The sequence below is a fragment of the Acromyrmex echinatior genome, chromosome 10, assembly GCF_024713525.1.
Source record: "Acromyrmex echinatior isolate Ae372 chromosome 10, ASM2471352v2, whole genome shotgun sequence".
In the NCBI taxonomy this organism is placed as follows: Eukaryota; Metazoa; Arthropoda; class Insecta; order Hymenoptera; family Formicidae; genus Acromyrmex; species Acromyrmex echinatior.
The window spans coordinates 11,569,465-11,595,051 of NC_141861.1; the positions used below are offsets into that span (position 1 = coordinate 11,569,465).

General features: G+C 33.8%; 2 protein-coding genes across 9 annotated transcripts in view; both read right to left on the bottom strand.

The window, feature by feature from the left end:
* The window catches only part of wun (wunen), a 105,964-nt gene extending 101,889 nt beyond the window's left edge, over nt 1–4,075 (bottom strand). The window contains exon 1 of one of the 3 annotated variants that reach the window (XM_087410742.1): nt 2,597–4,075. In XM_087410742.1, the coding sequence (XP_087266868.1) occupies nt 2,597–2,660 (64 nt within the window). In that variant the 5' untranslated portion in view covers nt 2,661–4,075. The remainder of the gene's footprint in view (nt 1–2,596) is intronic. The other 2 variants (XM_011051457.2, XM_011051459.2) reach the window with 2 other exon arrangements.
* A 4,698-nt stretch (nt 4,076–8,773) lies between these two features.
* raptor (regulatory associated protein of MTOR complex 1) lies at nt 8,774–24,132 on the bottom strand. Of its 6 annotated transcripts, XM_087410739.1 has the most exons (25): nt 22,791–24,130; nt 22,563–22,665; nt 21,608–21,849; nt 21,372–21,518; nt 21,113–21,288; nt 20,930–20,989; nt 20,758–20,858; nt 19,910–20,043; nt 19,394–19,777; nt 19,223–19,297; nt 18,867–19,124; nt 18,313–18,456; nt 18,123–18,243; nt 17,985–18,056; nt 17,838–17,879; nt 17,497–17,642; nt 17,323–17,420; nt 17,141–17,243; nt 16,776–16,930; nt 16,478–16,648; nt 16,127–16,371; nt 15,776–15,940; nt 14,909–15,191; nt 13,244–13,429; nt 8,774–11,705 (listed from the first exon to the last, which is right to left on the bottom strand). In XM_087410739.1, the coding sequence occupies exons 1-25, from the start codon at nt 23,019–23,021 to the stop codon at nt 11,654–11,656; spliced, it is 3,894 nt and encodes a 1,297-aa protein (XP_087266865.1). In that variant the 5' UTR covers nt 23,022–24,130; the 3' UTR covers nt 8,774–11,653. The 6 variants fall into 6 exon arrangements, with proteins under 6 accessions (XP_087266865.1, XP_087266866.1, XP_087266862.1 ...); XM_087410740.1 differs by lacking the exon at nt 17,838–17,879; XM_087410736.1 differs by having other exon boundaries at nt 17,985–18,243.
* Nucleotides 24,133–25,587: the final 1,455 nt, after the last annotated feature.

Below are 25,587 nucleotides of genomic sequence, written 5' to 3' on the forward strand. Positions count from 1 at the left end.
TTCCACATGACCTCTAAGGGTAATTTTGACCTAGGCTTGATAACGTATTCGGACGTAAAATTTTCCGCTATTTTCATTTGTGATGTCATGAATAAGGATTTACATTTGTAAAACGGTACTTTGACCTTGAGTTATGCCCAAGGTCGACCTCAAAGTCAAATTCAAGGTCACCATCAGATAGATCTCCCGAAATCCTGCAAATTTTGTCTGAACCATTTTTTTGTACAAACACATCCCTACCTTTTAAAAGGGTGGTACGGGTGCTCTGAGACACCCGGTATATATTCAGTAAAGTATTCATATATACGATACGAAAAATTAAACATTATATAAAAAAAAAACTAAAAATAGTATACATCACACTGAATAAAAAAATTTAGTGAACATAGATCGAAAGCTCGACCGTTTTTGAAATTTAAACGCTTTTGTATGCTGGCATCATGAATGACTTACTGGCTTCTACGTGTCGCATGCGAAGTTTACCTCAGTGTTTATAAACTGCATTCTGCAAGAAGAATTCTGTAAAAGACCCTGTAATAAGAAGCTAAGCATATATATGGAAATGGAAAGAGGACACCTTCTGTAAATATAGTAAATAAGTCATTCATGATGCTATCATACAAAAACGTTTATATCTCAGAAATGGTTGAGCTTCCGACCTATGTTCATTAAGCTTTCTTTACTCTGTATGATGTGTATTACCTATCATATAAATGCTGAATGATTTTTTTAACACCCTGTATAAGTTAGGAATCGATTATCAAATTTAAAGATTGCGATAATAATAAAAGTTTCACTCGACTGACGTGAAAAATAAACTCAAAAAGATGATTGAAATCGATAAAATATTATTTGTTTGAAATTTTTTGAATTTACTTAATTCAAATTAATCTTGTCACCAAATGTTACATTAAATACAAAAAAATGACAAAAAGAATTTACGAATTTTCAAACTTATTCATTTGCTTTCGTTGGCTTTTCCGACATTTTAAGTAATAACATTCTTCGCTTCGCGTATAGTGACGTTTTTATATTTCTTCTAAGCAAATTATAAGTGACGTTTTTATGTTAAATACGTTTTTATCTGCATTTGCGTAAAAAATAGATAAAGTGACATCTTCCGTTTAACGCAATATTTGCAATAACACTTATCTCATTGCATTATGACAAAAGAGGTCAATACAAATACAGTTTCGCGGTGGAGCTTATTTAAACAGGAGTGACAAAATGTTGGCATGTACCACAGTTTCGTGATCAGATGAATCGCGAAGGCGCCGTATTGTCTGTTTGTATCGCGCGTGGAACTGTGTCACTGGCGTCCGAGAGATGATATCGATCGAAAGCAATACCGATTTTATACAGCATGTTTACAAGATACGCGCGTTCGCGCGAGATGTACTACATTTCTGCGAAACATCGCGTACTGCGTTAACCATCCATCATGTCGCTATTATGATGAAGACTGATAAGTGCCAATTGATTGGAAAAATGGAGTGTTTTCACTCGCGGAAACGAACGAAATCACGATCTACTTAATTTTATTACATTAAATCGCGCTGGCTTCACTATTAGCTATTAATCTATTAATATTTGGAACGACTTATCTTTTATTTCCTTTGAGACATTATCATCTGTACGGTTATATTGTTCCTATTTATTAATGTTATCCATGTATAGAATCCTACAGGGATGCACAAATTATCGCGAGAGAGTCACGTTATCGCTAATCAACACTGTAATATCTAGTTCATAGAACAATACAAGACTATCTGGAAGCGAAAATTTAAAAACTGTTTGCAAGCGTAATTTTGGTCAATTACGTTTAATTTTTATTACGTGATGCATTTACTTGCATATAAGTATTAACTATGTTAAATGTAAAAATTGTTTGCGTCCAATTTCTTTTAGGTTTCGCGTTAGATTAATATTAGATAAGGATACAAAGATTATTAATCTACATCGATACGAACGAAAACTATACAGTTCTTCTATATAAATCTATATATTCCAAAAGATGAATAAAGATTTTATTTCTGAGAATTCAAAAATTTTTTGAATACTTGATATACAAGCAGACAAAGATTAAAACCATTAGAGCTCTTGCGGTAATAAATTGGGATTCCATTGTAAGTATCGCTGCGGAATGCATAGCACTAAGAGCACTAAGAGAACTTAAAATCCCGCGTTACTTTCGAAACAGAGTAGCGCTCCCTCTCTCTCTCACTCTCTTACATTTTTCTCTATCTCTCTAACGAATACCTCGCGAACGCGATGTCTGCCAAAGGAATTCGCGGAAACCGCCGTGCTCTCACATCGTATTAACAATGCACGGCGTGACATCGAGAGAGAAAGAGAGAGAGAGAGAGAGAGAGAGAGAGAGAGAGAGAGAGAGAGAGAGAGAGCTGTACGTGCAATGTTTTGACACGGACAAAGTGCACCTGCCAATTTAAAGGTTACACCCTCCTCACTTAGCGCGGACAAACATCAAACGAACCGCGCGCGACGCGCGACGCGCGGCGCCTCTGCTCCGTCAATCTGACATATAGCGTTCCTTCTTCGAAACGATTCCACACAAAAATCTGGCGCTTTTACTTACCGACAAATAGACAGAGGAAGTCTATGATGAGCTTCCGTAGAATTAACTTGGATGATCGATCCATGTTGCGTTTATTTACGATCGTTGATTGCGAAATGCGACGAGACGCCGCGCTGCAACGTTCAGGTGCAACTGCTCAGTCGGTGATCAGTGATAGTGAAATCTGACGTCTGACGTCGAAGAACGTCAGGTGAACGAAGCGATGAGGAAACGGACTCGAATGCTGCGTGTCGTTAACGTTTCATAAGCGTAGGCGTGAACGACACTGCGTACGATGAATACCGCACGACTTCTCGGGGCAGACTGACTCTCGCAGCGCGGCATTCACGACTACGACACGACAAGCGGCGCGCCGCGAGCCGCGAGTAGACCAGAGTGCAAGTGGAGTAATCGCGAGCAGAGCGACGAGCAGCGACGGACGCCAAGACGTCGCGTCGCCGCGCTTCACCGCACTCGCCACTCGCCACTTGCCGTGCGAGGCTGCGTCGCGTTCAACGCAGCTCGGTTGCTCGCAGCTCGGTTGCTCGGAGCTCGGAGTGCTCGGCACTCGGCTATGGCTATGGCTGTGCTCTCCCCACTTTGCCTCTTCCCTCTCCTTTTGTCGCCCAATCTCGCGCGAATCTACCACTGGGTCGCTATTGTCGTGAATCAATTCGATCGAGATCCGACCAACCGCCAACTTCACCGAGTTGTTCGACAAAACGTACAATGGATACAAATAATATGTAACACATAAATGTGTCTTTGTGTCTTCTATACATATTCCTAATTTTTTTTATTTCTCTAATGTTTATTTCTGCTTTTAACATCTCTTCTATTATGCGCAAGGCCTGATATATATATACAGGGTGTTAATTAAGTATGTTATACCATACTCAACAGAGCGATTCTTTGGTTTATTTCAAGTAAAAAAGTCTATATAAACATATGTCCTAAACGGCTTAGGTTCCGAAATACAGATGAATGTTCGCAAATGTTTGACGAAACGGGCGAAATTGCGTTGGAGATATCTTCCTGCATAAATATATCTTGCTTCACGTGAGTTACCATTCGCACAACCGTAAACAAAGTGACAAAGTCAAAGTCACAAAATCAAAAATAGACTCCTCCTAGATTACTAGACTTAAATCCTTTGGATTATTTCCTTTGGGGGCATCTGAAATCATTGGTTTGTATCACCCCAATTGAGAATGATTTGAGAAGAATGATTTGAGCGTGTACGTCAATCTTTGAGAAGAAGGCTCAATGGATGTATCATGACGCAAGGTGGACATTTTCAATAATTCATCCAATTGTTTTATCGGAATTTATTTCATCGGAAGAACTGAAGCCTGTTTTTGTTTTTCTGTTTTTGAGCTAGTTTTCTAGTTCAAGCTGTCTTTCTTTCAAATAAACAGATTATTACTACATGTTTAAATTTTTTTATTTCGGAAATTAAGCCGTTTAGAACACATGTTTATATGGACTTTTTTACTTGAAATAAACCAAAGAATCACTCTGTTGAATATGACAACATACTTAACTAATACCCTATATATATATATATATACACAGAGCGTTTCATTTTAAGTGATGTGGTCGATCATCTCGCGAATCGATGATTTTATTGAAAAATTTTTCAAACGAAAATTGCATGACCTGAAGGGAAACACATGATGAAAATGTAGATTAGATCTTGAGTGACCTTGTCAAAATCAGGTCATGGTCATTAATTTTTTTTAATGGAAATCCCTATTTTTTTATTACATATGCTTGTAGTTTACCTCAAAAGCTTTCCAATACACTATAATAAAATTACCTTTCATTGAGTACTTTCCGAGTTATGGAGCTTGAAAGTAACAGAACCATGTACGCATGCGCGTATGAACAGGATTCTTACGCGCGCATATCTCCGCAATCTATCCACACTGCTTGACATATGCTCACGCGCACGGAATTGAGTGCGCGACAACCTTCCCAATTGAACGATTCAACTTTCCTCTTTTTTTCGTATAGCATTTTTATTCAATTTTTTTACATTAGTGGGCTTTTTCAAAGCTTTTTTCAAAATGGCCGCTTACATGAAATCGTTGATATTATTTTTGTGCTTGGTGAAGCTGGACGAAATTATTGTAGAGCAGAAAGATTGTATCGTAATAGATATCCGTTTAGACGACAAATTGCAGATAAGAATTTTATTACGAGAGCGTAGAAGAATCCGTAAGAGAAACCGCAAGCAAATAAATGCTGAAAATGACGTTAATGATCCTTAGTTGGCCGAATCAGTGATCGGTCTTGCCTTATAACAAGTATTTAACGAAAAATAAATTTATTATAAGTTTTGGAAAGCTCTCGAGATAAGCTGTAAAAATAAAAAATAGGAGTTTCCATTTTAAAAAACATTAATAACTTTGACCTGATTTTGACAAGGTCATTCAAGGTCAAATCCACATTTCCATCATGTGTCCCCCTTCAAGCCATGCAACTTTCATTTGAAAAATTTTTCAATAAAATCATCGATTCGCGAGATAATCGACCATATCATTTAAAATGAAACACCCAATCTATATATATATATATATATATATATATATATATATATATATATATGTATTGTATACACACACACACACACACACACACGCACGCACGCACATATACAGGGCCCCAAAATAATTGCCAAATATTTCATAGGCAGGTAGAACGGATTAAACTGAGTCGAAAAATCCTCATTTTGTAATTTTCGCAATGGTTATTACTAAAAATTGTCAAGATATTAATTACTAAAAATTGTCGAAAATTAATCTTTAATAATTTTTTACTCAAATACTATCAACTTTACAGAAAAATTGCAAGAGACAAAAGTTAATAAGTAAAAATTAATAACGATCAATTTTCGGCGATTTTTCTATAAGTGCAAAATATTCCTAGAATGTTATATGAATATTATTTTTAAAAAATTAAAATAAGTTATTATAATATTTTGAGAATATCATAATAATTTTTAATATTACAAGAGTGTTCTATAGAGATTATATGTCCACTTACATAATATCCTTGGTCATTGTATCCTTAATATCCCTGATATATTACTAAAATATTTATAAATATTAACTATTTTTAATTTAATGCAATTTGAATTTACAATCTAGTAACGAAAAGTTCTTATCAGTCTATGCTGCATTTTATGCTTAAAAAAATGTTTCGGCGTAATATTAAGTACTACAATTGCGCGCCAAAATCATTTTCAGTCTTTAAACGTATACTTATTCCGAACAGATGTAGCAGTTTTACAAATTAAAGTAAATGCTATTGTAATACTTTTTAATGTTTAAACAATATTACAGTAACATTAAATAATGTTACTTTTAATAATATAACATTATCAAAAATGGATATATAACCTTCATTAATATTTCGAGCATATTATTTAATATTATATTATACAATTTTAGTAAAATATTCTTGAAATGTTACATTTAATATTCTAAGAATATACTTAAAATATTAGTTAATATTAAATAATATTATGCGCCTACAGTAGTAATTAATATCTTGTTAACTATTGCAAAATGATAGAGGACTTTTTGACTCAGATTAGTCCACTCTACCTGCTCATGAAATATTTGGCGATTATTTTGGGATATGCTGCATAATAAAAGATATATGTATTTTATGTAGACGAGAATATTTACAATTAGTTTGACATTATTAAAATATTATAAAATTTGTATTTCTCTCCGTAAATATTTCAAAAATTATTTTAAAAAATTCCGTATTTTTTTTAAACATATTTTTATTTTTATCTTAACTCACGCACACGCACACGCACACACAAATCAAGAAATGTGTATTCGGAGAAAACTCGTTCGATAAAATAACTTTTGATATTCATTATTGCTTCCGATCATCAAATTATTAACCTGATTTCATATTTGTCTACTAAAAAGCATTCCCCTCTAATGTTCCTTAATGGGAACAATGATCGCTCTGTGAATAGCGGAAATTTTTTTAAAACACATCTAAGATAAAAATGTAAAAGCAAATGTTTTCGGTGCAAATAGAAACGCCCTATATTCTCCATCAAGCCATTAACCTCCACCTGCATCCTCACGAATATTTACGGAAAATGCATTGGATCCTTGCACTGAGTAATCGTTTCAAAACGTTTGTTCACCGCGTTCAGCGAAAGAATATTTACGTGAGTCAACGCGAGACTTTAAATGTGCTCGTACATGTATGTATGTATAATTCGAAATATTGCATTTCATTTTTACACTTAGATCAAATCAATGTGTACAATGGCTTTATAATAAAGAAATCATACGATACTCGATTTCTTGAATGATAAGCATGCACGCATGCATGCTTTAATGCATACAGTCTGACGTTTTATGAATAACTATGAAATTAACAATTATTTCTTTTGATTGATGCATGCAAGGAAATAAGCTATGAAGTAATCCATAATAAATATAAAACTACATGTACATATATGCAGTATGCAGCGCTCAATGTATATTTGAACGAATTCTAGCATACATCAGAGTAGGCATGATTGTATGCATATCTTTCTATCATTCAAGAAATTGAGCATCGTGTGATTCCATCTTAATATGCAGCAATACGCACTAGTGTGTCCTCCCTTCGATTGTGTATTTTGAAATGAGGTGAAAATTTCAAAAATGAGCAAATTCACTAGATGTTGCCTAATTAAATTATGAATATTCTAGTAAATTTGCTCATTTTTGTAATTTTCACCTCATTTCGACGATACACAAGCGACCCCCTGTAGCTTGATTAAAATTCATAAAACTTGTCACTCCCCGCTGCATTCATCTGCGGACTGGAACAGCAGAAACTCGAGAAATCGCATAAATTTCCTTTAAATATAATTATCTTATCTAGACATACAGCCTGTATGTACATACATACATACATACATACAACATACTAAGAAAGTCACATAATTAACACAAAAGAACAAGCATAAATGATATAATTAATGTGATGCGAACGACTACTTATTAGTATTTATAAGATAAATTGTCGCTCTTGTACATACAAAATTAAACTTATTAATGAAAGTAATGTATATGCTTGAATATATGCTTGATCAAAAAGTTTCCGGAATTCATTCAGAAAATTCAAAATACAAGTTTATTCATCAAAAGTGATATTGTCCCCTTCAAAGTACTCTCCAGCGACTGCAACGCACTTATGCCAGCGCTTGATCCAGCTCTCGAAACATTTCTGGAACTCTATTATTGGTATAGCCATCAGAGCCGTCTTCGATTTTTCCATTACCTCCTTTCGGCTGTTAAAACGCGTTTCCCGCAGGTTTTTTGACTCGATCGAACAGAAAAAAATCGCAGGGAGCCATATCGGGTGAATTCGATGGCTGTTGGATGGTATTCGTTGTTGCAAACTCGTTGTTGCAAATTCAACTCCATTTTTAAAACTGTAAAAAATCGAAAACACGCGCAGAGGTAGATGTACTCAAGACGGCGTAATTTTTACAAATGTCAAGCTATAGCGATAAAATTTGATGGAAATGTCAATGATAGATGTGGCAACCTAGCCAAAAAAAAAGAACTCAAATCAGCTGACTCAGAGCATCACCCGGTGGTCTCTTCCGGAAACTTTTTGATCAAGCTGGTATCTGTCGTTATACGAAACGTCACACGTGTCTGGAATGTTTGTAGAATAGCGTGAAATAGCATCACGTTTCCGATCGAATGATAACGACGAATTCCATGTCACGATAACATCAATCAAAGATCGTCCCGTGCACGTTGATTCTATTCTGGGAACGCGATGGAACTAAAGAAAAGCTCTCTTATCGCGCCGTTTCAACCACTGCCACCCGCGGTGCATTCTGCATGCACGAATGCACGATTCGCTGAGAAATTCATGCCTGAATAAACCCCGCCACGTCAACTAACACATATAGTCGATAAGTTGTACCGACAACCTTGCACTAACCACTAACGCATTACACGCGAGCAACGAATTAAGAAGAAATCGCACCAACGATTTCAAACCAGTTACATTTAATATATTTGTAAATTTTTTTTCCTTGATATGATCCCATCATGTCTGCAACGATCCATAATATGATAGATAGCTATATCGATGTATCTGAGATAAGTATGATATAGAAAGTAAGAAGGAAAAAGAAAAGAACAAAATTACAAATTTACCTTATTTACACAAAATCGGCGTAACGTGATAATATTGTATTTAACTACGAGGCAATTACATAATTACACAAATGTACAACAGCATACAGTGTCAAAATCGTTGATACTTGGTATTTGACATTTCTTGTATTTCATAAGCGTCTGCGAATCCTTAGCGCAATTATTGCTAACTAACGGTATAATAACAGCGCGATGGTCGAGTTGTATTCAATATACATAAGAGTAGATCAGCTATTGTGAAACTATGTATTTACGAGAATAATCGATATAATTTCGCCATATAAGTTCATACTTGGATACATATGCATGTTTATGGCATAAAGCAATTTGTTGCGATCAAATTATGTGAAAAAAAAAAAAAGATTTTTCCGATTTTTCCTGTACTGCACCTCTCATAATTCAGCTACAGTGACAAGATGTCAGCTTATAGCATTAATAATTGAATTTACCGAAATTATATTGTATGATTTCTCACGCAAGATGTTGAATAAAAATTCATACATTTTTTTCAACATATCCGTTTGCGAAAAAATTATCTTCAAACTGTTACGAATCTTTTTCAGAACCAGTCTACCACCATCGCTAGGCGATAAAAAAAATTGTGAATCTTTTTAAGGATGTATGGGCATCATTTTTACAAATGTTAATATTTATACTTTAAACAAATTATATATATGTATAAAAGTTGTATTCAAAATATTCCGTTTTTATTGAACAACATATTTTTATATAGTTTGTTTATTTTAATTATTTTTATTGTTATAAATTAAAATTTAAAAAATAATAAAAATCTAATTTTTTTTATAAGTACTTTAAATATTTAAAATAACAAAATTTTCATTGCGGTTCACTGATTAGTTACAAAGATATATATAAAACAAATAAATATTTTGTTTATTTATTGAACTAGTTCGTGCAATAACTTATATATATATTATAACTTTACATAAATAATCTTGAATACATAATGTACTTATATTAAAAAGTTGAGATTTTTGTGTGTGTCATTTCTTTTATACATTTAATACATTTCCATATATTTTTATTAGAGCAGATTTAAAAAATACTATTATTTATTAAAATAACTTACAATTCAGACAGTAAACCGTCACCAGATTTATCATGTTATTTTTAAGGTGACCTTACGTGATCAATAATTACGTGATCAGTATTAACATATGCACTAATCATGTGTGGTTAATATTGAGGGATTGAGAGAGAGAAAAAAATAGATAGACAGGAATGCATGATTTCCATAATCGACAATGAACGATTAAGTACATCTGACACTACATATTGCATCTATCATATTGTATCTGTACAAATCTGCGATTGGTAGATGGGACGTAGAATGTAGGATACTGATCTAATGTAGGATGGTGATCTAGATTTTGATTCTCAAGCATCCATATTATTAAGATCCATGTCACAGTATGTCACAAGTGCAATAGATATTGTACGTAAAATTAAAGTGAAATATATTGTCCATAATACTGATTGTGTAAGTTGTAAAAATACTAAAAAGATTGATGCATGTTAGTATTACTGATTCAGTATTACTGATCAGTATTATTGACCGTGTAGGGTCACCTTTAAATGTGATTTCAAATAATCTGTAATTTTTTCATAATTTTGTTATTATGCTGAAATATCATCCATACATTCTTAAATCCGTGTCTTTTTAAATCATTCATATGGATATCATTCGTGAAATATAACTAAAATTTAAGAGAAGATCATACGCAGATATATGTACGAGATTGGAATGAACAATTTGAATTTTTACAATTTGTAATGAAAAAATAATAAATTAATGTAAATTTTTATTTGTAGCATTGGCTGCAATACAATGCGTTAGTAATCTCTGATGGTATCAAAATTTCAATTGTCCACTCTAATCTCGTCTTCACATCCAATCTCATCCTCTTCCTCTTACGAAAGTTTAAACTTTAAAATAAATTTATAAGCCGTTACACACACATAACTTTTATAGCAAAACTTTCAAATCAATTTTTCTTATTTTTCATTTTCTTTAAGAAAAAAAATGCTATTAACTAAGCTCTTCGGCTAAGATATGTTCTTTCCATACTAGTATTCCGCAGCAATATAAATCTAGTTTAAAATGTTAGATTTCGACTAAAACATGATTTATTCTCTTCATGTTCTTTTATTCAATCTTATTATTTTATCGTCCAAGTGCAATGTTGAGAATTAAAATGAGTGAAATAACGAAGAATAAAAATTGTGCTATTGACAAAAACGGCGTTGAACGACTAATCTAACAGGCACAGTGGTACATACTAAAAATAGATAGCGTCTATCGAAATAAACACACAATGGATAATGTTAACACCCAAATTCGTTAGCAGTGAAATATAGAAAAACAAATTGTTTTGATAAAAAGAGGGAGAGAGAGAAAGAGAGAGAGAGAGAGAGAGAGAGAGAGAGAGAGAGAGAGAGAAAGAGACAGACAGAAACGCATGATTTCCATAATCGACAATGAGCGATTAAGTACATCTGGCACTACGTATTGCATCTACGTATCTGTACAAATCTGCGATTGGTAGAACTTTCTTATAATACCGCACGCAAATTCATCAATTCCCATCGCTTTATCGCACATGTCTAGATTATGCAACGTGTCAATAACAAAACTCTATCGTGTGATATAAAGAGAAATACAAAGAGCTATCTATACACTTTCTCTCTCTTTCTATGGCTAGAATATCCTATTTACGTATTTATGTATATTTACAATGTGTCTATCGTTACAATAATATAACTAATTTTTGCTCGTATAACATCAACGTGTTCTACTTGTATTCCTAACTTAGCGATAACTTGTTCATATATTATATTACGCACCGTAAAGAAGCTAGATTGCTTTCTCTATCTCCATGAGTATCAGTACATTATACGTTCTTCTGCTGAAAAAATTTTACCGTGGATAGAACGGAACAAGTTACTATATAACATAATTATCAAATAATCATATTGTTTAAAATACATCATCGTTATTTGTGGTCAATATAATTGCGTGACTGCGATCGCAGATGCAATCACTAATAATTTCATGATGTATGTACTGTAGGGAGGGGTTACGGCAATCGCTAAATACTTTACTAAGTAATTCTTAACAGAACGTATGTAACATGATTAAAGTGCTTTGCTAATGGCTCTTGAGAAATAAAAATTCAAACGATACGACGCTTCGTTGTAGCCACAATGGATATAATTAAACATTTACAATTAAAAATGCTTGTAAAATAATTTATATAAATAATAAATCGGGAGGTTGCACATTCATATAAAAAATCATGTCCGTTCTCTCCCTCTATTATTGTATTTTCACGCTTATTCAGCTTTGTAAATGATATTTGAAAATTTCTGCAATTGTATATGCATGTATATGCATTTAGATCGATAAATATCACGATCTACAAATATTGCACACACACGTACGGTTTATATCTAATATTGCCACGCGAATAAACGTATAGACGTAACAAATATATTTTGTCAAATCTTGCTACTTACAAAATTATACTTACATACTTAAGCAAAGTTTGTACGATATCAGTAATGATTAAAATTGTTCGAAACGGAACTACATTATTTTATTGATCAGGAACGCGATAATAGAAATAATATTTAAAAACGGAAGTTAATGTTATATATCGAATCGACAAACAATAGCGGAACGTATACTCTAACAATTGTCACTCATGTAATTTATAAAAATGCATATAATGCGAGCCGTATTTACACAGCCACAGTGTGATTGATTCTGTAATTAAAATATCTTGGTTACATCAATATCTGTATGGAAACAGCTTAATTCTGAAGTAGCACATTACATGGCACAATAGTTGAGATTATCTCTCACTGTACGGATCGTAAAGTTTTCGTTAAACATTAATCTTTTTCTTGATTACACTCGCTTTTTATCACAATGTACATATATTTTTATGCATTGGCATTTCCCAGAACACCAAAGTTCTATCTACAGTTACTATTTTGTACGCAAAAATCATATAAGATAGTGATATCAATCTATGATCATTTTTATATGATTTTTGCAACATATGATTTATACAAGATAGTAACTGACATGCAAGATAGTAACTTATTCTTTGGTCGTCTCGAAATACTTTGGTTAACCCTCCCTCCCACTCTCATTTTTATCACAAAAGCTACAACTACATTCTTTCTCCATATTTTGCATGATAGCAGGCAGATCGTCAATATACTAGCAAGAAGAAACGGTGGGAAAACGGAGGTTACCCTTTATCGTCGACGTAAAATAGTTATTCTGTGATTCTCTCGCGGAAACACCGGAAACAAAAAAACCCTAATTTCATCGAATATTGCAATACAAAGGCGAACGCAAAAAAAACGTGAGGCGCTTTTATAAATTTACAAAATCTTACAAGAATCTTACACGAGTTCCATCTCTAATAGTCACCTGCGTGATTCGTATACCGTGAAGGTACTGTCCACAAAACCGGCCGCTAAAGTTACGCGATACGGATGAAAATTCAGACAGCTTACTGGACTGAGGCGTGTACCCATAAATCCTTCGTGAAATTTCAGCGTATTGAGATGTTGTCCCAATATGTTGTAGATGCTGATACAATGACTTGTGGTGCCACTAAAACAAAAATTTTTTTCATCTTTTTCTAATCTAAGAAAAAAAATATAGGAGATTATCATTAAAACAATATAAGAAATTATAGCTAACAAAATGTAATAGTTATACACATATATTAATGGTTTGATTAGCTATAAATTTATTAATACGAGAGCAAGTCAATAAGTTTTTAGAAAAACATAGTAAAAACACATTTTTTTTATCGATTCATTTTTATTTCTCAACATAGTCTTCTTTCAGCTCGATACACTTGATCCAACGATTCTCCAACTTTTTCAAGTCGTCCGAATAATATGATTTGTCCAACTCTTCAAAATAAGCCTCTGTTTCGGCGATGAGCTGCTCTCTGGTGATGAATCTCTTTCCTCCGAATATTTCTTTAGGTTTGGAAACAGGAAATAGTCGCAGGGGGCTAAATCTGGCGAACATGCTGGATGGGGAAGCAATTCGTAGCGGAATTCATTGAATTTGGCCATCGGTGCTGGGCACATGTGAACCCGTGGATTATCTTGATGGAAGAACACTTTCTTCTTCGCCAAATGGAGATGTTTTTTCTTTAAAATGTTGTTGAAACGGTCCAATAAGACTGCGTAATAATCGCCATTGATCATTTGCTTCGACGGAAGGTAATCGATATGAATTATACCGCGTGCATCCCAAAAAACTATGGCCATCACCTTTCCGGCCGACTTCACGGTCTTTGCTTTCTTCGGAGCTGGTTCTCAGTGAAGTCCATTGTTTTACTGTTCCTTCGTCTCGGGTGTGAAATAATGGATCCATGTTTCGTAATGAATCGACGCAGAAATTCATCTGGATTACATCTGAATTCATCTAGATTTGTTGAAACATCTCCAAACATTGTTTTGACAATTGTCACACGATCGCGCTTATGGTCCACAGTGAGCAAACGCGGCAACTATCTTGTCGATAGTTTTTTCATACCCAATTGTTCGTGCAAAATTGAAATCACTATGCCATGTGATATGCTTGTGGCTTCAACAAGCTCGCGCATTTTTACTCATCGATCAGTCAAAATAATATTGTGGACTTTATCGATGATTTCTAGCGTAGCAGCCTCAATTGGACGTCTCAAACGAGATGCATCACATGTGGATGTACGACCGCGTTTAAATTCATTCAATTGTATACAGTCGCAAACGCTGATGTAGACGCTGTGCTATAAACATTATCTAACGGCTTTGATTTCTTTCGGCGTTACCTTTCATATGTAGATGTTTGATCATTGCATGAAACTCATTTTTTTTCCATTTTGCAAAAAATACAAAGGTTGTTCGCTTTAATCATCTACAGAAATGAAACCACGCGATGAATTCCGCTCAAAATTTGACAGTAATCAATTTGAAAGATGCTACTTGTCAAAAAGTAATGTGACATGACACTGCGAGTACCCTCCGACAGATTTTCTAAGAACTTATTGACTTGCCCTCGTATTAAAAGGATAAGTTTAATCGCACTTACCATGCGAAAACATCAGCTACTTCGTGCACAGTCAATGCCGCAATCCCTGGTGTTATTTGAATTGTGCTCACGGAGGAATTTTTCCTAAGATCAAAGATTTTTATGTCACCTGTGGAAGATGCGGTAAATAGTTGCGGTGCAGATCCCTCAGATTCCCTTAAAAATGTACCCGACACCCAAGCAGTGTGTTCTCTCCAAGTCATCACTCTTGCTTCTGTCGGAGGCAATCTCCGATCTAAGAGTCGAACCGATCCGTCGCCGCAACCAAGTGTCATTATTGCACCTATAAAATATTGCAGAACAAATTTTAACATGATGTTCATTTCATTTTGGTGCAACAAAAAATGACATATAGTAATATATAAACCAAAAAATGTAATGTGCGAGTGTTGAGAATATGAACTATATTATCGATCGGTTAATAATTGCACTGCAATTAAACTAATCGATAGAGATGGCACTTATTTCGAAAGTTACTCATCTGTCTAAAGTTTAGAACATCGCTGTTGCTCGCCGCTTTTTCTTACGGACCTTAGTACCAAGCGGTTGTGTTAATTGCGAGGCCTTGCAGCGGCAATATTAGATAACTTTCTAGTTTCAGATAAGTTTAAAAAAATCTGTCTCTGTACAAAGTACTAGAATTTATCTCTGTTTAATTGACATTAAGATTATTGTTATACTGTAAAGTTTTGTTCTTCTCTTGCTATCTTCTTGTTTATCAATTAATTAATATTTGAATGTTATACGAGAGATAAACTTGTTTATAAGTTCTAATTAAATGTGACTGGATTTAAATGAGAATTGTGTATTCTTTTATTAAGAAACTTTCAATAGCGAAGAAAAAAACCTTTCTTTTAAACAACCAACCTGTGCCATCAACATCGATGCATGTAGTACAACAATCGGCGCCTGTTGGAATATCTTGCTTCTTCAATTCAGTTTCCGCATCCCAGAGTCTTACAATGCGGACATCGCCCGTTACTGCTAGAGTAAGCGATTTCTGTTCCCATTTTGTAACGAGTCGTGCTGTCACTGCAAATATATTATTGACTACACTTCGCTAATAGTATAGTACGAAAAAATACAGGATTATTTTTAGAATATACATAATATAGGAAAAATGATTTAAAAAATTATTAAAATCTAAAACAGCGGTTACAATAGATTATAAAATAAATGTATAACAGAATCTCGAATAAATGTGCTCTCTGTACATACCACTAGAAGTCTTGGTTGCGGGTTGCACGTCAGCCAATGCTTGCCAAGCTGTAAGTAGAATCGGATCGCGGCTTATCGTACCACTATAATTCTTCCAGATTTGTACGGAACCATCATCAGAACCTGCCATTAGCAGAGTTAAGTCATGAGAGTTGATGAATTCAAGTGCTGTGATGCGCGATTTTACTTTGTTTCCATAACTCATACAATAAGTCAACTTTGTGCTATTTTGATAATCCCATATGCTGAAACAATTTTTAACAAGTGTTAATTAGAAAATCTTTCTCTTTACCTGTGCTTATCTATTGTATTTTAAATAATATATTTGTTGCAATGAGAAAATTCAAATACCCGAAGCAATCTTTCAGCGCCACGGCCAAATGTGGTTCAAATGGATGAAAAACCAAAACTTGAGGTGATTGAGAACACCTCGTGTGATACACTTGCGATTCTATTTTATTTTGCGACGCACGCAATTGTTCCTCTCTTGCATCTTGTTTTTGCCTTGCGTTACGTATAAATCTGCGATCATAATCAATGTGTAATGTATGTTTCGTATTAAAAACGCAAAAATGGAAACTTAATGGAAATTTATTTTAAAATTAGAGTACTAGCATTAGAGAAAGAATAAAGGTTTAATGGTTCTTACCGCCATTCTCGTTCAAGATATGGTCTGCTCTCTACGTCGTCCATTTCGTCCTCTAAACTAACCGGCTGAGCAAACTGCGCGCAACTCCATTCGACAAATTGGGAGGTAGTCAATGGAGTTTTAGTTCCGGGTACTTCATCTGCCTCTTCAGATATCTAAATTTATAATTAATTTTATTATTATAAAATAGGCCGATTTTTCATTATCAATATTTTAACAAGTACATGAAATATTTTTTTCAATTTATTGTAAAAATAAAATTGGAAAATAGAATTTAAACAATTTACATTTGTTCAATATTTTGTTATCACTTGAATTCGTTAAAAAAGTTAACGTTAGAAAAAAATAAATCAACACATTCTTACTGTATTAGGAACAGGTTTCCTCGAACGGCTACCATGCGTTAAAACTCTCGAAGAACGCAACAAATCTGTTCCAGAGTTGACAGCCGGTGGTGATTCCCCTTTACTATAGTAAGCAAAAGAAATTGTTAGAATAAGACTGAAATTACAAAATTACATTTTGTACAAAAAAAATTTTAACTGACCTCAAATAACCAGTTCGATTTGACGGAGATGGCGGAAGAGATAATGAAGAGGAAATTTTTGTTTCAACTACCTCTTTAGGGGTAGAAGATGCTTTCACCTAAAATTTTTTAAATGACAAAAACTATACAATTAAACTTTAAATGTTAAGACCCTAACACCTTAGATATTAATACCTTATTACGAATATGATTGGTAACTTTTTGAGACATAGCAGCGACCACTGGATGAGGATCATTGTCGAGATTACACAATCCATGCCATAATTTCATATACACACTACCATAGGAAAGACTCGGTAAGTTCCCAAGAGAACTGTGACCTGCGATAAACAATTTCATAAATTTCATATAAAATGTCGTGCTATCGTAAAGTTATTTTAATGAAAAAAGAAAATATATTGCTATTATACAAAGCCTATGCAAAAAGCACTCTATGGGTGAAAATTGCACAATCGCAAAAATAAAAAGCATAAACTATGTATGATGCATGCAACGAAACTTCTAATCATTATTACCAAGTGACTCGCAAGGTTTCCTCACGAACTCCCAATTATTACCTGACACACGAAAGAATCAATGCAGGTAACTATTTGATTCAGTGTTCAGACAGAAGGTATTAATTGACTTGATACTTCTCCCAAAAATTTCTCGGCATTCCTTACCTAGACTGCTAATAGACGATGAAGACGATACTCTTTTGATGCGATCCTGTGGTCCAAATCCATCGATCGTATCTACGGTGTACGTATTGTTGGGTGATAACATTTTCAATCTATCGCGCGAGCTAATGCGTCTCATACCGCTGAATGGAGATAAAGTTTCTACAACAAGATCCTTTCGACTATTCTCCTCGGCCATGGCTAGCGTAACGAAGGAATTTTCAAAATGTAGCACCATCCATTGTAAAGCCACAACTAATTCCTGCGTAGACAATTTCATAATAATTTTTTTCAGCAATGTTGACCAATTCCAAATCACAATCTAACTTACTTTTCTAACCAATGGACACATATCGTGAGAAACTGTATTAATAAGTGTCATAGCGATAATTTGATCGATATTATTCGCATGCTCGCTTCTGGTCGTAACGCTGTTTACAAATGTGCCCAATGCGTATACACTAGCTGCCCGAACCTGTATCAATCATTTCCTTAAAATTTTAGGAATTAATGTATGATATATAACGCTATAATAAAGATGTGTCATAAACTTCCTGTTCCCTCTTTATTTTCACAATCATAAATTCATATTAAATTCATATTAAAAATTAAAAAAAAAAATATATATATATATATAAACTCCTTTCTTGCTCTGTAAAATGGAGTTATAAAGAGCAACAACAAAATAAAATTTCTTATACGTGTCTAATTCAATAGTTTACAAATTCATCACAGATATATGCAATTACTACGCGCGCGCACGCGCGCGTGTTATGTATGTGTGTGTGTGTGTGTGTGTGTGGGTGTGTGTGTGTGGGTGTGTGTGTACATATATAATGAACTAATTGAATTATTTATGTATATATAAACAATTAGTCATATAACCTCTGGAACAGGATCCTTTAATAAGGTAAACAATTTTTCATGAGCAATGTCCCTGACGCCACACCATCTTGCTTTATCGAAATTATGCCAAAGCCGCGCTAAGCACAAGCAAAGCCATTGCCGTAACAAAGAATTTGTATCTCCTAGTTGTTCTAAGCATATTGAAACGAGACTGCCCTGATTTGCGGCCACTTGACCCGGCCGATAATCGTTTACGATACTGGCCAATACAAACGCGGCTAATGTCCTGTGCTCACTCTGAAATCATTATCAAACGTACTTTCGTTACAAGAAACTTTAGCCGTTATAATTTAGGTGTGGTTAGCGAATAAAATTAAACATAACATATAAACTACCGGGATAGAAGTATCCTGTAGCACAGACAAGAAATATTTATGACCACCATCGCGTACAAGATCTGCTTGGCAAGTCTGCAATTCAGAATCATATCTAAAATTAGAATTTATACATATAAAGTATAACAGTGTAATATTATATGGATAATAACGCGCAAGTGTAGAACTCACATTATCTACTGCTAGAATTTTTGCCCATATAAAAACGAGCAACGGCCGAAGTTCTCTGGCGTTGCTTTGCAATAATTTTAAAACATATGGAAAGATGCCGACGCTAAGTGCTAGATTCACAGCCCACGGACCGAGATCAAGAAAACGCCCTAATAGCTCTAACGCTCTTAGTCTGTGAACTTGACTCAATAGCACTTGGAGGACAATTGGAAGCTGCTCAGGTGGACTACGATTTTTTGATCCTAAATTGAGCCACACTTGAAAAGCTGTGAGTTGATCTTCAAAAAATGATGAATGCACGTATCGATCTTCATTTTCTAAAACCATTGGCAATTGTGCCAAGCATAGGTCAAGCGCCATATCCCAAGCTTGCCACATACGGTGCTAGAAAAATGGAAAGATTTTGCTTTCTACATATTTAAAAGCAAAGAATAATTAAAAAGTTTGATATAAATAAACAAAGTTTTAGCAAAGAAATTCCTTTGTATAGATATATAATAAATCAATTTTTTTTACCTGATAAGTCGGTGGCAATTTCGGGGAAGAAACTGGCGTACAATCGTAAGAACGAAGTATCCTCTCAGCTAACAAGAAATTTCTGAACAGACTGGCAACTAATAGGTCTTGTCTAAATAGCCTTTGAAACAAATCTATATACATTTTTATAATTATTATAATTATACTTTTATTTTGCGTCGATGAAACTTGTACAGGGTTGTTAGCAAAAAAGAAAAAAAAATTTCCCTGACTTTTCCCAGTTTTCTTGGTCATTTTTTTAAGTGATGGAACGTATGACTACTAATATGTGACGAGTTAAAAAACAAATAAATTACAGAAAATGGTGGATATACATATATCTTTGTTTTGCACATTGTTTATTGAGAATTTTGTCTATACTCATAGATTATATTCAAGGCTTCCTTAAATATGAGACCTAACTAATACGGGCATTAATTATTTTATTAAAATACTGTACGTTCTAATTATTATTTTAATTAATTTTAATTAGAAATAAATTACGAAATATTCATCATTAATATGTACATATTTTGACTTTTACAAAGTTAAATTTTTTTTCTTTTTAACAATGTCTGCTAATGATTTTCTGCTCACTACAAAATTAAAAATAAAAAAATATTTGCATTGCTTCTTTAAAAATTAAAAAAAATTCTATTTCATAATTTGTAAAGAAGTAAAATTTAAACTAGAATTTTACAGCAATTATCTTAGGTTAATAAATTCCTTGATAATAATTTTTCTGACTTTTCCCGGTTCTCCCTGACCACTTTTTAATTTCGCTGATTTTTCCTGGTTTTCTGGTTTCCCTGACTGCTAACAACCCTGTTATAGCTTAAATCTCTTACCTCTTGGTAAGGTATTCCATGCTATCGTGTCGGTAATGGCGGTAAATATCCAATTAAGTTCGCCTAGCATTGTTCTTCTATCGGTCAATTGTCCAGGAATTCTAAAACACGTACATACATACATATATGAAGATATTATATAATAATAAAATTCAATAATTTGATATATTACTTGTCAATAAGATCAAGCGATATATTGGGAATCAATTTGGATGTAGGCTGCATGGCAAACCTATGTAAAAAAAAATGTATTATATATATTTATACATATATGTGTGTGTGTGTGTATTATAGAAAATATAAATATATTGAATACATAACATTTTTTGCTTACGCCAAAAGCGTAAGTTCTTACCAGCGTATTGCAATTTTTATGGGTGTAGTAAGGCATGATGTAAATATATCTGCAGGCAGATTTGGGTTCATAGGTAAAATTTGATTAGCCGCACATGCCGCTAATTGGATACAATTCTTATAACATGGTGCTGCAGGACATGTCACCCCAGTCGCACGATTTTGTTGTTTTTCCATCTGTAAAGTATCTTATTCAATAATTACATTCATATGCTTTATTAACATTTAAAATCTTTAAGAAAATTTATATATTATTTTACCTCATACTCCTTTTCGTGCTGATCAGCAAATTGTTGAAAAGATTCTACTATAATACCAGCATTGGAACAATCATATACATAAATACTAGGTGCACCCATCCAAGTCTGTAAGTCATATACCGACAATGGAATGTATTGTGTATATGTCTATAAAAGCAAACAATTGTTAATATAAATATTATACATCATATCATATGTAATGGACATAAATTCATTCATTTTGAATCTATACTGACCCTATTAAATACCCATATTTCACCATTAGTAGTAGGTTTGGGTACTCCATGACCATTATAGTGAAACAAAACTCTTTCTTCTTTGGCATTTCGCCTTAAAGATGTACATAATTTTTTAACTTCCTCTACAGTTGGATCTAAACTTTGTTTGTAGCGAGCTCTTGGTTGCCATCGTTCATATTGTTTTTGCAAATTTGAACCTATAGTTTCAAGAGCTTTTTGAGGACTCACCGACAAAGGATCTAGAAAGATATCGCAATCTTGACAATTTTGCATAAATCCAAATGATTTTAGAATTCTAAACATGGGAAAGTATGTTTGTTTCATAATTTATACATGATTATATATTGTTTGATATCAGTTATTATCTGTATCTTAATTGTTTTACAAATAATTTTTCTTTATATAAGGAAGAAAAAATTATTATTCTATGCCTTATTCTGTTTTGTATACATGATAAATAGATACTAAAGCTTTTTATATACATAGGTATGTTTCTATTTTATATCACATTTATAATGTGTTTATTATAGAAAACCAATTATATAATAATTACATTAAAAGTTAGTCTTAGTACATTTCAAATTATAAGTAAAATATCAAATTTAAATGTTTGTTCTATAAATCTATCTCTATGTGCCACTACATAATATTTGATTCTTTCTAATTTTCCTTTATCGTATCATTTACTATTTTATCCCTTACTAGTTACACATATAAAAAAATTTTTTAATCTATTAATTTTGACAAAATGAAAAAAGATTGCTCAATGCGAACGATACCCCGATCTAGTGGATGCTTGCAGAAGCATTGACGTATCGCGTATGTCCAGTATGTCATGGTCAGCAGGCTGAATCATTTGGCATGCTTGACATGCCTAACCTCAAAATCGCAATTACATAACGGTAGGGAGGAAAGAACGTAAATAAATTAGGGAGGCATCCAATTTAGCTACCTATCCAGCATTCGAGACGGGCGCATGGTTGTGTCTTGACGATATCTGGGGGATCAACGCCAACGTTCAGGCACAACACCAGAGCGACACTCACTGTCTTCATCTAATAAAACAAAAACATATGCAGTGATGCAGAATCAGTCGTGCTCTCGTGAGCGTAATTACCCGGTCATACGTTTAATCGTACGATCGTGAACGTATCGAACAGTATTCGATACACGTACGCACCCGCTCCTTCATTCGCCAAGTCTGACTGATACAATTGACATATTCGATCGTGGCGTTGTGTCGAGGCTTGCAAAAGGCCAGCTGCATTCGCCAATCTTCCTCATCGCCGGCACGCCTGGGCAATGCGTTACTCGCCGTTGGTGTCGTCGTCGACGACGACATTGGCGATATTGACGACGTTGGTGACGACGCTTCGTGGCAAGACTTCATTCTAGCGTAACTGACCGACATCGCGTAATCGCGTTGCACTCAGCGAACACGTGCGAAGGACGCGTCCTCGACGTCACGGCAACTACACCGAGCTTCCTCGAATTGTATGCACGGTGCGCGCAACAACATTCACCGTGCAACTACGGCGTAAAAATACCTCGACAGGGCGCGACTAGCCCTATTTACTGAATTTACCGCACAAGTCGCCATGTTAATATTCTTCTTTCCATCTTCTTCCCATCTGTGGTCGCCAATTGTCGCCATGAACTCCTACCTTGCTTTATTTCGCTTCGTATCGGCCATGACATAAAAGAAGTGAGTTTGAGAAAGTTCATCTCTCTTATAAAAAATCCCTATAAAATAAAAACTAGAAACTCCGAGGAGGAGTTTCAAATTTGTTGTCAGTACTGAAAATCTATAATTGTAAGAAATTTACTGACAGAAATAGGCACAACAGAGAAACCATCAGCGTCAGGGCTGTGTGACTCAGTGGACAGAACGGAAGTCTAATTAGGAGGAGACCTGGGATCTTATTTTTAAAAAGTATCGCATACGAAAAACTAGAGAAAAGCTTTCGCACCATATAAAATATCTATGCAACGACACTGATAACTGTCAGTAGGCGTGTAAAGACAGTTATGAAATCGCGTCTCAGGGTCTCTATTCTTGAAAAGTGTTACATACGAAAAATAGAGAAATACTACAGTATGCGTTACATATACTATAACATTTCCTTAGTTTTTGGGTCCCAGGGCGCTCCGAGATTCAAACCGTGGCCTGAGGCGTGATTCCATAACTGTTTTACACGCTTATCGACAATTGTCGAAGAGAAATGCTATAGTATATGTAACGCATACTATAGTATTTCCCTAGTATGGATGTGCGGAGAAGCATAGACTATGATCCGTATTCAGAACGCGCTTACAACGATATTAACGCGCTAACATGCTATAATTTACGTTACGCATACTATAAAATTTTGGAGATAAAAGTGACAGATTCCTATGTCTGGAGTGTATGTAACCATCAGTTAGCTGATTAGCTAAGTGCGAGCTAAATCAGAAATAATCATTAAAAAGAACGTTACGAAAAAAAAAAGGATAACAAAACTTTAAAGAGACTTACCTACTGCAAACCATAACTACACAATGTTATAAATTAAATAAGTTAAAATCACAAAAGATAAAATTAAATTAAATTTCTTAAAAGAAACATAACATTCGTAGTGTCAAAGCAGTCAACTAATGTAAGAGAACATTAAGAAATAAATATTTTAAGAGAGGAAACAACATTATCAAAAGTCATCGGATTGAAAAACAATATAGATAACCGCTTAAGTATAAATAACCAATCAAAAAAATTATTAAAATTTATTAATTATGTTCGTGTAAGCATGATGTAAGAATCCGTATCTGATTTCAAATTAAGACCATTTTCCTGCATTTTAATATTAAGCATTTCAGACACTAACCTTTTCCCAATATATCATTTTCTCATTCCAAAATTTTGGTGTTACTTCAATCAAAATCATGTTCAAATTGCAATCTATGTTCAAAAATAACAGACAAGTTACCGCTGTTTTTATTAATGTCATTTTTATGTTCATTAATTCTAGTCTTTAATTTACGGCTCGTCTGTCCAACATAAGAGATATTGCAATTTTTACAATTAATCTTGTAAACTTTATTTTTCTTTGACTCCCATGAGAAAAAATGTCTTTTTCTGCCAGATATGGGAATCTATCGAGACTCACTTGCTGCACTCGATTTCTACTACGTTACGAACATTAGATTGTAAACAATTATTACTATAATTGGGGACTGCTGAAGATGGCTTGAATACAGTCGAAACCTTTAGTTAATTGATATTTTATGTAATAGATCAATAGATACGATTGAAATATGTATTTATTCGCACCAATTATCGCGTATTAATGCTCTTAATTTTTTATTCTATTTTTTATTCTATTTTTTATTTGTGTTATTTTAAGAGTCAATTAGTTTTACATTTGTCATTTTATACATATGTCTATCAATTAACAAAGATAATGTTGAAACATAACATTTCTTTTAATTTTATTCATGATAGCGTTGATCGTGATGTAAACTGTTTTCGAATTGGTATCCTTATTACGTTTATGCAGTTGAATTTTGGAAATACAACCTTTGTATCGAATCAATTGATATCTACGTTTCAGGTCCGATATGCTACGATACGCAAACTAAAAGTTTCGATGCAAATATTGAATATCAAAAAGAGTAATGATACGATATTTAAAAATATCGATTATATTAGAACATCCCTATTCCCTAATTTTTCATATACGATACTTTTCAGGAATAGGGGCCCTGATATTTTTTTCGTATTGTCGCCAATTTTTTACAGCTTCAAAAGTGGTATTCAATTCGCAATCCCTTGGGGAGAGAGGATTAAAAATTAATATTCTTGTTATCACTAGAGATCCTCTAATAAGAATTGCGCCACTAAATAACCAATTTTGATTGGTCTGCCATTTTTCAGCAATTCCCACCTATATTCGAATGTCTGTATTATAGAAATGGGTGATGCGCGTATCGATATGCTAAAA

What these genes read in the sequence shown, in the direction of transcription:
- raptor (XM_087410736.1), bottom strand. Translation starts at nt 23,021, where the DNA reads ATGTCGGTCAGTTACGCTAGAATGAAGTCTTGCCACGAAGCGTCGTCA. An exon ending in TAAAGGATCCTGTTCCAGAG is followed by an intron (nt 18,457 to 18,866) that starts GTTATATGACTA and finishes TGATTGATACAG; the next exon opens with GTTCGGGCAGCTAGTGTATA. An exon ending in GGAAACCTGTTCCTAATACA is followed by an intron (nt 16,931 to 17,140) that starts GTAAGAATGTGT and finishes TTATAAATTTAG; the next exon opens with ATATCTGAAGAGGCAGATGA.